The sequence below is a fragment of the Branchiostoma lanceolatum genome, chromosome 10 (genome assembly GCF_035083965.1).
Source record: "Branchiostoma lanceolatum isolate klBraLanc5 chromosome 10, klBraLanc5.hap2, whole genome shotgun sequence".
NCBI lineage: Eukaryota > Metazoa > Chordata > Leptocardii > Amphioxiformes > Branchiostomatidae > Branchiostoma > Branchiostoma lanceolatum.
This window is the reverse complement of record NC_089731.1, coordinates 11,081,840-11,093,994: the sequence shown is the minus strand read 5'-3', so window position 1 is coordinate 11,093,994 and position 12,155 is coordinate 11,081,840. Positions and strand designations below refer to the sequence as shown.

The following is a 12,155-nucleotide window of genomic DNA, read 5'->3' as shown; positions in this document are numbered from 1 at the left end:
AACATAAAGGTCTGCGATTGAGATAACTGGACTAAGCAGCCTTCACATTTCCATGCGGTCTTGAGGGTATGTACCTGCCCTTTGACACCTGTTCCGGTGACTTGTAAACTTGTCCAGACATGTGAAAAGTCGTCCTGTTTTCTGACGGGACGTTTTGCGAAATATCGAGATTTTACATCGGATTTGCAGCGTTATAATGTGCCAATATGATGTCAAAAGCCTTCCTGCTATTGTTTGTCTCGGTAAGTCATGACAACTTGGTTTTCATTTCTTGATTTATGTGTTCGACATTTCTTTCACTGAAGATTGCGCAACGTGACGCAATTGTTAGGCCTTGAGGAGACGGGGGGTCAAAAGTCATTTTGGTCATTTTGATGATTGTTACTTCTGTGGCTATTGTTCTTGTGGACTAAAAGAATAACATACATACCAAAACAAAATTTTATCTACAACATTGTAACTTAGTGCTGTTATCACATTGTATATATGTAATTATGTTTCGCCAACGAAACATATTGTTTTTGTCAGGTTTCTTCTTCTTCTTCTCCTTCTTCTTCTCCTTCTTCTTCTTCTCCTGTCAAATCTTCAAATCGCTTCTTCTCGGTCGTCCGTCGACCAAATTAGCTGAAATTTGGTATGGAGGTAGAGTTTGTGTATACCCCTAGACCCTTTTAAAAATTTTTTCATGTAAGTTTTTAAAATGATTTTATCGAGGTTTTTTGGTCATTTTCCGACAAAAGTCGCACATTATGGCCTCCAGTGCCGTGGTGTTCAAACCTAAGGACCTGAAATTTGGTTTAGTTGTGCATTGGATATTTACACAAAGGACCCCATAATTTTTTTTGGTATACACTACTTCAAAATGATTTATTTTGCAATTTTTTGATGGAATTTTTGGTTATTTTCTCACAACTAGGTCATCTTGTAACATAAGCCCTCCTACTGTCTGGGAGTTAAAACCAAGCAGATGTCAGGGGGTACCTCTACTATAAAAATGGTATTACAGAAAGTTATATGTACCTTATGTTACATGGTACGGATGTTATATTTGAGATGTAGGTACCTATAGGACAGGTGAATACACCTGACAATTAATTATGATAATGAGGACCAAATTTGCACAATGTATGCATAAAGTTGTATGTCCCTTACCGTAAAAGCTGCGGATGTCATCTTTGAGATGTAGGTACCTTTAGGAAAGGCGAACACACCTGGCCATAAATTATGCTAATGAGGACCTCATTTGCATGATTTATGCGTAAACTTGTAATTCCCTTACCGGAAAAGCTGCAGATGTCAGATTTGAGATGTACGTACCGTTAGCAAAGGTGATCACACCTGGCCATGAATTATGCTAATGAGGACCTCATTTGCATAATTCATGCATAAACTTGTATTTCCCTTACCGTGAAAGCTGCGGATGTCATCTTTAAGATGTAGGTACCATTAGGAAAGGTGAATGCACCTGGCCAAAAATTATGCTAATGAGGACCTCCTTTGCATAATTCATGCAGAAACTTGTATTTCCCTTACCGTACAAGCTGCAGATGTCATATTTGAGATGTAGGTAGCTTTAGGAAAGGTGCACACGCCTGGCCATGACATATGCTAATGAGGACCTCACTTGCATAATTTATGCATGATGTTGTATTCCCCTTACTGTAAAAGCTGCGGATGTCATCTTGAACATGTAGGTACATGTAGGAAAGGTGAAAGCACCTGGACATAACTTATGCTCATGAGGACCTCATTTGCATAAATTATGCAGAAACTTGGATTTGCCCAGGAGTTATTTTGGGACAGCCCACTTCTTGCATGAGGAGTATGGGCGAAACATCCTGAATTTGCTCTTAAAGCAAATGACGGCCAGTCTAGTATCGTATGCATCTTTGCCCTTAAAAGAACGCGGAAGTGATATTTTTGGAGGGGCACTGCCTTCTCGACACTTGAAGAACTATAGAAAGAATACACAGAAAATACACAGAAAACTCGAATACATGATATTGATAGCAAATTATTAAGCATTTAATGATGCCTTCTTTTCTTCTTCCCAAGGCGTTGGTCATCGGTACTAAGGCGGCAAGTCAAGACAAGCGTCCCGAAAAATGGCGTCACATCGACCCGCTATCGGGCAACGTATTGTACTGCGACTGGTGCGAGCCAGGGTTTTACATGAACAGGGTGTGTACAGAAAAGACCCCGACTGAGTGTCTACCCTGCCCATGGGACGGGTACACGGAACACTTCAACAGGGAATACGAGTGTCGTCGTTGTTCGGACTGCCGCCGTGAAAACGAACATGTCAAGATTGAATGTTCGGCTACAAACAACAGGATATGTCAATGTGACGACGGTTACTACAGGCTGTTTGAATTCTGTCTTCTTCACAAGAAGTGTCCAATCGGACACGGCGTAACAAAGAAAGGTAGGGATATACATTGTTACCTGTCCGTCACAATAGATCTATCATTGCTTACTTCATATATTTCATAACATTAACGACAGTGATTTACTGACAATAAATATGTTTTTTTATCAGTTGTTTCTACATTTTTGCCAACGTTACTGAGAGAATTGACTATTGCAAAATCCTTGCAGGAAGTGCATTTTTAATCTGCTGACAACTTATCTTAACGCTTACGATTCAACAAGAAGTTTTGAAATTGTTTCGAACGTGCAGGTATGCCAGTCTAGCCGTGGGTTTGTTGTGTAAACACCTAAGATTATATTCACACAAAACAAGCTTCTTTTTAAACCTCTCTCATTGTATGCACCAGCTCGGCTAGGGAACACACGTACATATCAGGCATATAAACAACGTCAACGTACATGTTTTCATTGCTTAAAAGATAGACTTTTTTTCCTTTTTTCTCTGTCAGCTGTCATATTTTATATCGGGTATGAATCAAGGGTTGAAAGGTCAATGTTTTCAAATAAAAGGTCTACTTGTTTGCTTAGAGCAGGGTTGCCAAGCTTTATATCATTCTCATAGAGAGAAACTTGAAATGAAGGTATGTCACGTGAATTTGAAAATGATCTTGACCTGATCAAACCAAAGGCACGCCGGAGAAGGACACGAAATGCAGTCGGTGTAAGACGGGCACGTTTTCCAGTACGATGTCTGCCACAGAGCCGTGTAGAAGTCACACCAACTGTAGCGTGTGGGGCGAGTGTGTGGTGAGGAGGGGAAACCGCAGCTAGACAGCTTGTGCGGCACATGCGTAACAAATGGAACAGGTGGGAAAACTTTGTCAACTACATTCTAGAAGGAGACACTCCTTATTGCTGTGCACAAATGGGTTGATATATCAAGGAATGTTTAGACATTAGAACTAGTAGTGTAAGTGATACGTTGAATTCGGCATGTTGAATTATTCATGTACTTGTACGTGGGTTAATTCTTTTGTATCTACATGTACTTGTTTGTTTGCATGTATAGTTGTAGAAGACCTTACGAAAGTCGCTGTACTTTTGTTGTGTCAATAAAGATTGTTATATCTTTTATTTTACCTTCAGTCAATGTTTCTTTTCATTACATGCTTGTGGCATATGGGCCATTGTTTTTGCCAACACCTCTCAGATTTCATTCTGTGAAGTTTAATAAATAAATTGTTTCTAGATCCCAGTGGTTTAACTTTTCAAGAATCTTAGCCTCTACCAGGCTCCGCGCGATCGCTGGGAAAATAGTAGAAATCGGCCAAATAGAGTGAATAGCCAGGGGTAGTCCGCTATACAGAGAATCTCAAAAGGCGATCTACGGTAGATCATTTTCCCAGCGATCGCGCGGAGCCTGGTAGAGGCTACAAGAATCTATGAAATTCTAAAACTCTTGTCGAAATTGGATAGTCCTTTTGTTTCCATTCTTTGGCATAAGTTGGGGGGAGCACGAATGTTCTGCAAGAAATATTTGTAATGCCATATGTCAATCATTTTTCTCATTAGTTGCCAATGCATCGAGCACCAATGCAACGAAAACTGTCGACAATGCAACAATCACTGCAGGTAAGTGAATACGAAACATTGTTCTATTTCATCAAATTTACATTTCAGAAATACGATTGATGTCTATTGATGTCTATTGATGTCGTTTGTTTGATGATAAACATTACATTCGTGCTTCTTAAACCATAGTGATCACAGATCAGTAAATACATTATCCCATTCAAATGTACTAAATTATCGAATGTTCTCTTCTATTTTTCTGCAGGCAATAGTACAACAAAGAACAATGTATCGGTCGGCATTATCCAGCCGAACTTCTCCAATCCCGGACTCTTTGCACTTTTTGTTCTCATTGTAATTCCGATCGTTCTTATTTTGTACCTTTTGGTTGCTATAACGAAAAAAGACACACCACTGCCATGTAGGGTCCGTACTTCGTCTAGTTCGCGTAACACTGCCCCTGAATCTGAGTTGGCAAATTCGATGCCTCGGCGCCATCCGTTAACAAACTGCCCTGACCAGCAGACAGGTGACGATGCAGGGGCGGAGAGGAGCCAACTCCTACTCCGTGGAACTGCAGGTGCGAGGTACCGCGTCAGCGCTACGGACTCTGTGGAGAATAGAGAGACAACCCAGCCTATGTCCTCGAGCGAAGGTATTGTCTCCTTTCTCTTCTTTCTATAAAAGAGCAGGTATTTGCACATGTTTGAAAAATACTGTTTCAACATACTAGAATTTTATATTTCAAGTTGAAGGGCGTTAATTACTAATTACTGTCAAATTTTTACTCCAGAAGAGGTACTGTCGGAGAGGTTGACTGAAGTACATGCCTGGCATATCTCGGGCGACATTGGTGACCTTTGGAGACAACTCGCCCGGGAACAGCTAGGCTTCACTAACGGAAACTGTGACGGATTCAACTATGATTATCAGGTGTGAACTATAGGAATTACACCACAAAACACTTTTTAGCAGTAGATACTAGAACTGTCTTCGTTGTAACACAAAGCTTTGCTCATACATTATGATTAAAGAATATCTAGGGTTTTGTGAGATTTTCTATTTCACATATTGACATTATGTTATTTACATCTAGCTCCACGGACAAAGGGAGATTGTCTATCAGATGCTGCGAGGCTACATACGACAGGATGAGTCTCATCCTCCTACGGTTGGGGACCTGTGCGACGCGTTGGAGAACGTCGGACTACGTCAAGTGGCAGAGAAACTGTTGGCCTTCGCAAGGAACGGACAAATCCCTTCTTCTTGATCTTCGCATCCATTGAAATTCCACATCGTAAAATGACATCGTCGTATTGAACTACACATACTTCTCCAATGTACTTCCAAAACAACGATGTAATTTTTAGTGCTTTTCTAATAAACTGATATCGTCGTATCAAACTACATACACGTTTCCAATGTATTTCCAAAACAACGATGTAATAATCTGTGGTGTTTGTCTGGCTTTGAGTACCGGCAGACTACACATACTAGTAGTTCTTTTTACTACTTTGTTCTCTTGTTGCGATGTATCAACTGATATCACTGTGCAAGTAAGAAAATGATATATGTGTATCTTGTAACAATAACTTTAAGAAAACAAATGTTGTCTCAATTTGGAACTGAACAGATTATCATACATATCTACTGGAATTAGGAATGAATATTATTTGCTGCAGCAAAAATAAGTAATTAGTCAAGTCTTAGATTAAATGCATTAGAAATGATAAGTTGATTTAGTTTGCTACTTGCTCTATTTGTAATATGTGCTGATGATCGGAATGAAATTTTGATATTCAATATTGTACATGTACGTACAATAGATTATGTACAGAGCTTCTGCCACGTTTTGATATGTACAAAATAGTATCAAACAGCGGACCAAAAAGCTAGCAACATTTTTGAGATTTGAAATAAACCATTGAAGGTTGGCATAACTTCTTTGTCGCCATTCTTATTCAGGCTCTCCTCTTTTCTTCTCTCTCGCTCTTCCACGGAAAAGAGCACAAGCTAGTTGTAGGAGTGGTAGAAAGTGCAGGAATTATGTGGACAATCTTGTTTTACTAGTACAGTTATATATATGCTCCGGGAAGGTTTTAGCCAACGATATTATATCATAGATAGGGATATAGCCGATATGCATGTATCTAGAAGACAAACACCGAAAGTTGTAATAACTTATCAGTTTATTTGTATTTCACTTTGTACAAATATATACAAAAATCCACCTCATAGCAACAATATGCATCGCTTATATCATGGAACATGTGCTAATTAAATAGAAGACTTCACCAGAGTTTTTAACAGACATATATATAACAGAAGTACATAATAGAGTCCAATGTGTTCTGTACTTGTAGTCTAATAAGTAGCAGCTTAGATGATGAACACATGTACACCTATTGGCTGTGTTTCCCGAATAGATACAGTCAAACCTGTATCAGCGGCCACCTTTGCATAGCGGCCACCTGCCCATAGTGGTCACTTTTTGTCGGTCCCTTGGATTTTTCCCATTGACGTAAGCATTAAGAATTCGTCTATAGCGGTCACTGTCCAACGCGGTCGCGGCCACACGGTTTTCGGTCCCGCGGGTCTGGAAACACTGCCGATAACGGTCGCGGCTCATGGTCGCCGCAAGATTTCTTCCAAATCTCGGCAGAAAAATATTGTCATTATATTTTTTTTATAGCAGTATTACCTATGAAAATGTTGCCTATGGTTTTATTTTGCCCCTGGTGAGGGTTTTGAATTTCCAAAACCGCTAAGACGCCAGAAATTTGCAGACAAAGAGAGTCTCTTGCGCGCGGTACATGTTGCCGACGCTTTGTTTACTTGGGTAACTTCACTAGTAGTAGCATGGGCGAGCAGTTTATTATAAATTATACGGACGCCTTTCATCCTCTACAAAAAGGTTTTAAAGTCATCAATTCTTTGTTTGTGTGTTCTCTTCATTCAAAGAACTTCTTTGACAAAATAAGTTTACATATTGTACTATTTAATATAGAGTAAAATCATACCCCTCACCTACATTACAGCAGACTATCCCAATGACCCTATGACCTCAAGCGCCATTTTGTTTTTCCCACGCCGTCAAGGAATCCAACCCAAACAGGCTGATTTTACCGTGATATTCCGCAATTTTTTGCCGATAAATAATGTCACCGCGCAATTGAAAATGACACGGTTGTCTTCGGCAACATTTTAAGTCGCATGTGCTCCGGTTTGGGGGCGGATCGATGGATCGACTTGGACTTAAATAATATGCTTGTGGAAAAATCGAGACCGACCAAAAGCAGTCATCTTCAAGATCTTGAGCCGATCGTCGTCTTGTGGAAGTGGTCGGTAGACCAAGTTTGACTGTACACTGTACATGTATAGTATGTGAATAAATGTTTCTCAGTGTGGCACTTATTGCTCGTGGTCAAAATCAACCGTTTCTATAGAGCGGCCACCTGTCCATAGCGGTCGATTTTGGCCAGTCCCTTGAGTGACCGCTATAGGCAGGTTTGACTGTACCATCAGGCCTTTCTAAAAGGTTATTGCTGGGAGATTTCGGCAAAAATAGGGTGAACAATTGGCCAGGTTAGTGAGCCCTGTACTTTATGGCCGGCTAGCTCTGCTGTGTTTCAGTCTATCAGCCCAATGTCTGCTATTTCCAGCTGTTGAATCTGATGCACGCTATTCACGTCCAAGCAGAGTCCTGGCCACATCTCCTTTATCAACCTCCACCAGCGCATCCGCCAGTTTACCTCTCGTCGCTTCTTCTCGGTTCTCATTGATCCATTTGCGGAGCATCTGATAGACGATCTCCCGTAGATACGTATGGTCGTTCTGGAAGCAGTCCAGGTTGCCATCGCTGAAGCCCAGTCTCCGGCCCAGCGCTTTCCACACACCCCCTATGTCTGCGGCGATGGCGTCGGCGTCATCATTCGTCACCTGTCGTGCGCGGACGCCTGAAAGGTAAGGAAATGGGGGAGAAATTACAATTTTTAATTTCCAATTATTATCGCCTGGAATCTAAACTTTATAGAACGTAATCCTTCAATATTTCAAACAAAATAACAATGAACAAAAAGGAAAAAGGAAGATACACACTTTCGTCAGTCCGTGACACTCCTCTTCGAAGCCGGGGACTAGAGCGAATAGGGCAGCAACCCAGAGGAAGAACACTGTCGGCCGGTTGCTGAACTGCTTGTGCCTGTCCAGACCTATTCATCAACGACTCCATCGCCACACCGCCATCCACCTGGCTTTGAGTTTGTCTTTCCTGCGAGGTTCGCCCCAAAAGTTCGTTGAATTTTGCAAGGAGCCAGCGTCTTGTAACTACGCCCACACAGACTAACAGTAACAGAATACCACAAATGCATGCTAACGCGACGTATCCCCATGTGGACGCATCTGTCGAGGTTGTAATTTTTCCGGAAGCAGTAGAGTTTGCTGTGTCTATGGATGCGTTTCCTTCCGCAGTCATTGTAGGTGTAGAGACCGTCGTCATAATGTCCACTGTAAACAAAGTACATACCGTTATTCAAGCATTTAGCGCTGTTCTATTCAACTGTTGCCTCTCTTCTTTTTTTGCTGAATACCATATAAAGGTGTCTTAATTTATTCATAAACAATAACAATTTAAAAAGCAAAATTAAAACTATCCGTGTTCATATTCCAACTGTGTTATGTCCATACCACACTGCTATCCTCGTACAATGTCAATTGACTAAATCAACACAATTTTCAAAGCAGGCATACAACGAATACATTGTAATGTATCCTACCTGTTCCGTTGGTTGTACAGTTTCCACAGACGTTGTCTTTCCGTCTGTTCCCCTTCTCTATCACACACAACCCCATGACCTCACAGTCAGTGTGATCCTTACAGCCCTCTGTACTAGACAGGACGTCAGAAAAGGTCCCGGATTCACAGCGCTCACATCTGGTGTTGCTTGTTGGCGTTCCTGAAAGTATAATTATGGTTATATCATGACGGTCTGACAGTGGAAGATATCTAGAAACAAATAATGAATTCACTGCTAACAAATATGATATGACTAACTGACTTGCTGTGCAGTTATCTTTAATCAGCTAATATACAATGTTTCGTAGACTGTATTATCTAACTTTAAAGCTCCAATTTTTCCATGTATGCCAATACCTTGTTGTTTCACTCCGTATCTGACGGAACACTTCTTGTGAGCTACACAGACGTCACCCAACAGGTAGTAGCCTTGGTCACATTCACATTCTCTGTTGGTGACGGCCGTACAGTTTTCCGATTCGTGTTCGTTATGCATCTGAGTTTGGGAGAAACATTAAATATGTTGAGTTAGAGCAAGGGGGTCTTTACCCTCTTTGATTAGAGTTACATGAAGCTTAAGATTTTTATTCAGAAGACAATGGGCGACTGACACACGAGTATGGTTTTAGTTGATTTATGACAATTGTTATTGATTATGAATAGGTATCCAAATGATATATGGTTACCTTCCAATCATTGAAACGGTTTGAAATCTTGGGTTTGCCTCGTCTAAAAAAAAAGGTACATTTAACACCCATTTTACAACTTATCTATGGCCACAGACATCTAAAACATATTTGAAGAGGGAGGGCGATTCCGGGGTTCTAGACTTACCGTGGTACATGCTTTACACAACCGACATTCCCACAGGTGGTTGTAGTACCCGGCATATTCGTTCTCCCCACAAGGGACACACTCCGTCTGTGAGCGCTCGGTGCAGGGACTGCGCATGCGCTCTCCTGGTGGACACCAATCACAGAGCAGAGTTTTCCCTGACTGAGGATCGTCGTGTCTCCATGGAGGAGGGGGCGTGGCTAACGTTTCATCCTGTCCATCACCGTGAGCAACCCCAACAAGAACCTAAAAGAAACAAGGAAGTACCTTAATTTGCCTGATTCTCTGCTATACAAGTAAAGTACACGTTCTTGGGAAATCCACCCGTTTTCATCTGTTAAAATCTTATTGATGACATCAGCGCGCTCATTGATTTTCGCCCGATTTTGGAGACGAAACAGAAAACTGGTTACACATATATGTTTCTCATTTCCCAAAGTTTCTCTGAAAACAATTAACTGTCAAGTTGTTTTATTCTGGCGTACAAGCTTTCTATTCCAGTTGGATACGGTCTTCTAGCAACCATTAGATCTGCTTGGAGATTAAATTTGTTTCCGCTCCGTCCGTGACCTGTTAACCGCTAGGAGCGTGGCGAACAGGCCATCGATTGTTGATGACGTCATTGGAATTCCCCAGCCGTCCCATACCGCACCAAGCACGGCATTTCGTAAGACAGAAAAGATCTACGACGCTCGTTATACAAGGGTGGTGACAAAACCCTTCTACTAAAAGAAATCTAGTTTACGAGCGATAAACACGCACACGAGCACAAATATAGAGAAGCCATGTTCAACCGTTCAAGCAGCAAATAACGTTACCCGGAAATGACTCACACGGGGACCGGGCGCTAGGGGTGGGAAACTTTTTGTGCTCAAACGATATGGATTTTCCCTCAAACATATTACAAAATGGCTCAAACACCTTTTGGAATGTAGTGAAGAACACAACTGTTCACTATTATAACCTTTAATGGTGGAAGAGAGCGTCGTTTCGCTGAAAAGTCACCCCGAGGAGGTTAAATACTTGGTCACCCCAAAATGACGTCACCGTGATTTGCTATTCGTAATCTAACGGGGTTTAACTCAACACCTACGTACTTAAATGCCATATAAAACGCTCTGGTAGTCTATGTAAATATAACACGTTACTAAAACACCAAATACTGTCGAAATTAGGTATTCCAGCTCGTTCTTCAGCCGTCATTGCGCAATGGGTAACACCACCAGTTGCACGGTGTCCCGAGTAAATAGCTATCGCTACTATGTAAACACACACAACTTTGTCACTTTCTTCACTTACCGTCGCCCCAAGCGCCAAGATGACTCGACAATACATCCTTGGAGTCCTAAACTACACACCGGAGGAAAGTAGTGCCACAGACTGCCCGAAGAAGGATTAGATTTAAGAAACTTCAGTCCTACATGTTGTTACACCCCGCCGGTGGCTGTCCCGGGACAGAATGAGACTGAGGCACGTAGCGGCCCTGTGAGGTCAAAGGTAACTGAACTCATACGCCCCAAGGTGATGTCATTGTTCTTCGGACACTTTCCTGTGCTAAGAATTATAGAGATAAGGAAGACGTTGCTTTTTTCGCTGTGTTCGGGGACAAAATTAAGAAGGTTTGTCGAAAAGTAGAATGTGCTCTGCTACAGATTGTCAGATGGCTATGCCCAAACTGCCTAGAACATTCTAGATTGTTCTCCCTCGCTAGCTCTCAGTGTTTTACTGTGAGTGCTTCACAGCCATCCCGTTGTTTGTAGTAGATCTTCTAATGTCAAAATACGACATCACGGTATAGATTATAACTCATGGGTTAAAAATATAGATCTTCAAAAATCATAACATGCCGGTCTTTTGCAAAGCTTGTCGGCATGCCTATTCAATCTGTCCTCGTCTGTCAACAACAAAAATGCAAAGTCCAAAGATCATGTTTGGTATAAAACCAAATCACAATACAATGTAGCTTTAGGTGATCACAATCACAATATTTTCACTATACATATCTAGATCAGAGCGCTACCATCATCCCCCGGGATGAAAGCTAGCTAGATTCGATTTATTAGATCAGAAATTTAAAATTTCATCCAAATCGTGATCGACGAAGGTTTTCTTTTTTTAAATATTGTATACTTCAGGTTTGGACCACAAAGCCAAGATTCTCTCTCGGCTTCAATGATTTCGTTGCTTCACCCGGCTTTATTTGTCTTGCCCCGTTGCAATGATTGAATGCCCCGTGTGCTTTATTTACATTTACCTCTGGCCGTGTACATTTAGGCAAGTCACGTTGTACTATTCCCATGTTTTCTCCCGGCGGCAATACTAGTAACTGTAAGAATTATTAAGTACCAATACAGACGAAAAGTATACATTTTATTGATATCTTATGTCTTCCCATGGGTATGATGCAAATTTAACTTATCGCATCGGGATGGCTTTTTTTCTGGCACTTTAGACATGTCACAACATGCCCGAAGAAAGGGCACTACTTTTACATACGTAGTTCAAGTGTTGCAAATAATGTATAACATAAGTAGTACAGTTACGATACAAAGGGTCGCCGTGACCAGACTCTCTCTCATGTTGG

General features: G+C 41.3%; 3 protein-coding genes across 3 annotated transcripts; 2 read left to right on the top strand and 1 right to left on the bottom strand.

Moving 5' to 3' along the window:
* Positions 1 to 2,031: 2,031 nt before the first annotated feature.
* Positions 2,032 to 3,201, top strand: LOC136442949 (tumor necrosis factor receptor superfamily member 11B-like). Its single transcript, XM_066439991.1, has 2 exons — positions 2,032 to 2,425; positions 3,059 to 3,201. Exons 1-2 carry the CDS (start codon positions 2,032 to 2,034, stop codon positions 3,199 to 3,201), a joined length of 537 nt encoding a protein of 178 aa, XP_066296088.1.
* A 742-nt stretch (positions 3,202 to 3,943) lies between these two features.
* Positions 3,944 to 5,351, top strand: LOC136442916 (receptor-interacting serine/threonine-protein kinase 1-like). Its single transcript, XM_066439941.1, has 4 exons — positions 3,944 to 4,002; positions 4,208 to 4,597; positions 4,736 to 4,875; positions 5,039 to 5,351. The coding sequence occupies exons 2-4, from the start codon at positions 4,426 to 4,428 to the stop codon at positions 5,210 to 5,212; spliced, it is 486 nt and encodes a 161-aa protein (XP_066296038.1). The 5' UTR covers positions 3,944 to 4,002; positions 4,208 to 4,425; the 3' UTR covers positions 5,213 to 5,351.
* Positions 5,352 to 6,113: 762 nt separating this feature from the next.
* On the bottom strand, positions 6,114 to 11,053 carry LOC136442914 (tumor necrosis factor receptor superfamily member 21-like). The gene is made up of 6 exons (XM_066439940.1): positions 10,871 to 11,053; positions 9,572 to 9,817; positions 9,095 to 9,233; positions 8,718 to 8,897; positions 8,041 to 8,448; positions 6,114 to 7,898 (listed from the first exon to the last, which is right to left on the bottom strand). Exons 1-6 carry the CDS (start codon positions 10,904 to 10,906, stop codon positions 7,624 to 7,626), a joined length of 1,284 nt encoding a protein of 427 aa, XP_066296037.1. The 5' UTR covers positions 10,907 to 11,053; the 3' UTR covers positions 6,114 to 7,623.
* Between the last annotated feature and the right edge of the window lie 1,102 nt (positions 11,054 to 12,155).

Excerpts from the sequence above, each read along its gene's own strand:
- LOC136442949 (XM_066439991.1), top strand. The coding sequence starts at position 2,032 with ATGCCTTCTTTTCTTCTTCCCAAGGCGTTGGTCATCGGTACTAAGGCG. Across the intron at positions 2,426-3,058 it reads ACACGGCGTAACAAAGAAAG|GCACGCCGGAGAAGGACACG; the intron begins GTAGGGATATAC and ends ATCAAACCAAAG.
- LOC136442916 (XM_066439941.1), top strand. The coding sequence starts at position 4,426 with ATGCCTCGGCGCCATCCGTTAACAAACTGCCCTGACCAGCAGACAGGT. Across the intron at positions 4,598-4,735 it reads GCCTATGTCCTCGAGCGAAG|AAGAGGTACTGTCGGAGAGG; the intron begins GTATTGTCTCCT and ends TTTTTACTCCAG. Across the intron at positions 4,876-5,038 it reads GATTCAACTATGATTATCAG|CTCCACGGACAAAGGGAGAT; the intron begins GTGTGAACTATA and ends ATTTACATCTAG.
- LOC136442914 (XM_066439940.1), bottom strand. The coding sequence starts at position 10,906 with ATGTATTGTCGAGTCATCTTGGCGCTTGGGGCGACG. Across the intron at positions 8,449-8,717 it reads CTGTACAACCAACGGAACAG|TGGACATTATGACGACGGTC; the intron begins GTAGGATACATT and ends CTTTGTTTACAG. Across the intron at positions 7,899-8,040 it reads AGTGTCACGGACTGACGAAA|GCGTCCGCGCACGACAGGTG; the intron begins GTGTGTATCTTC and ends CTTACCTTTCAG.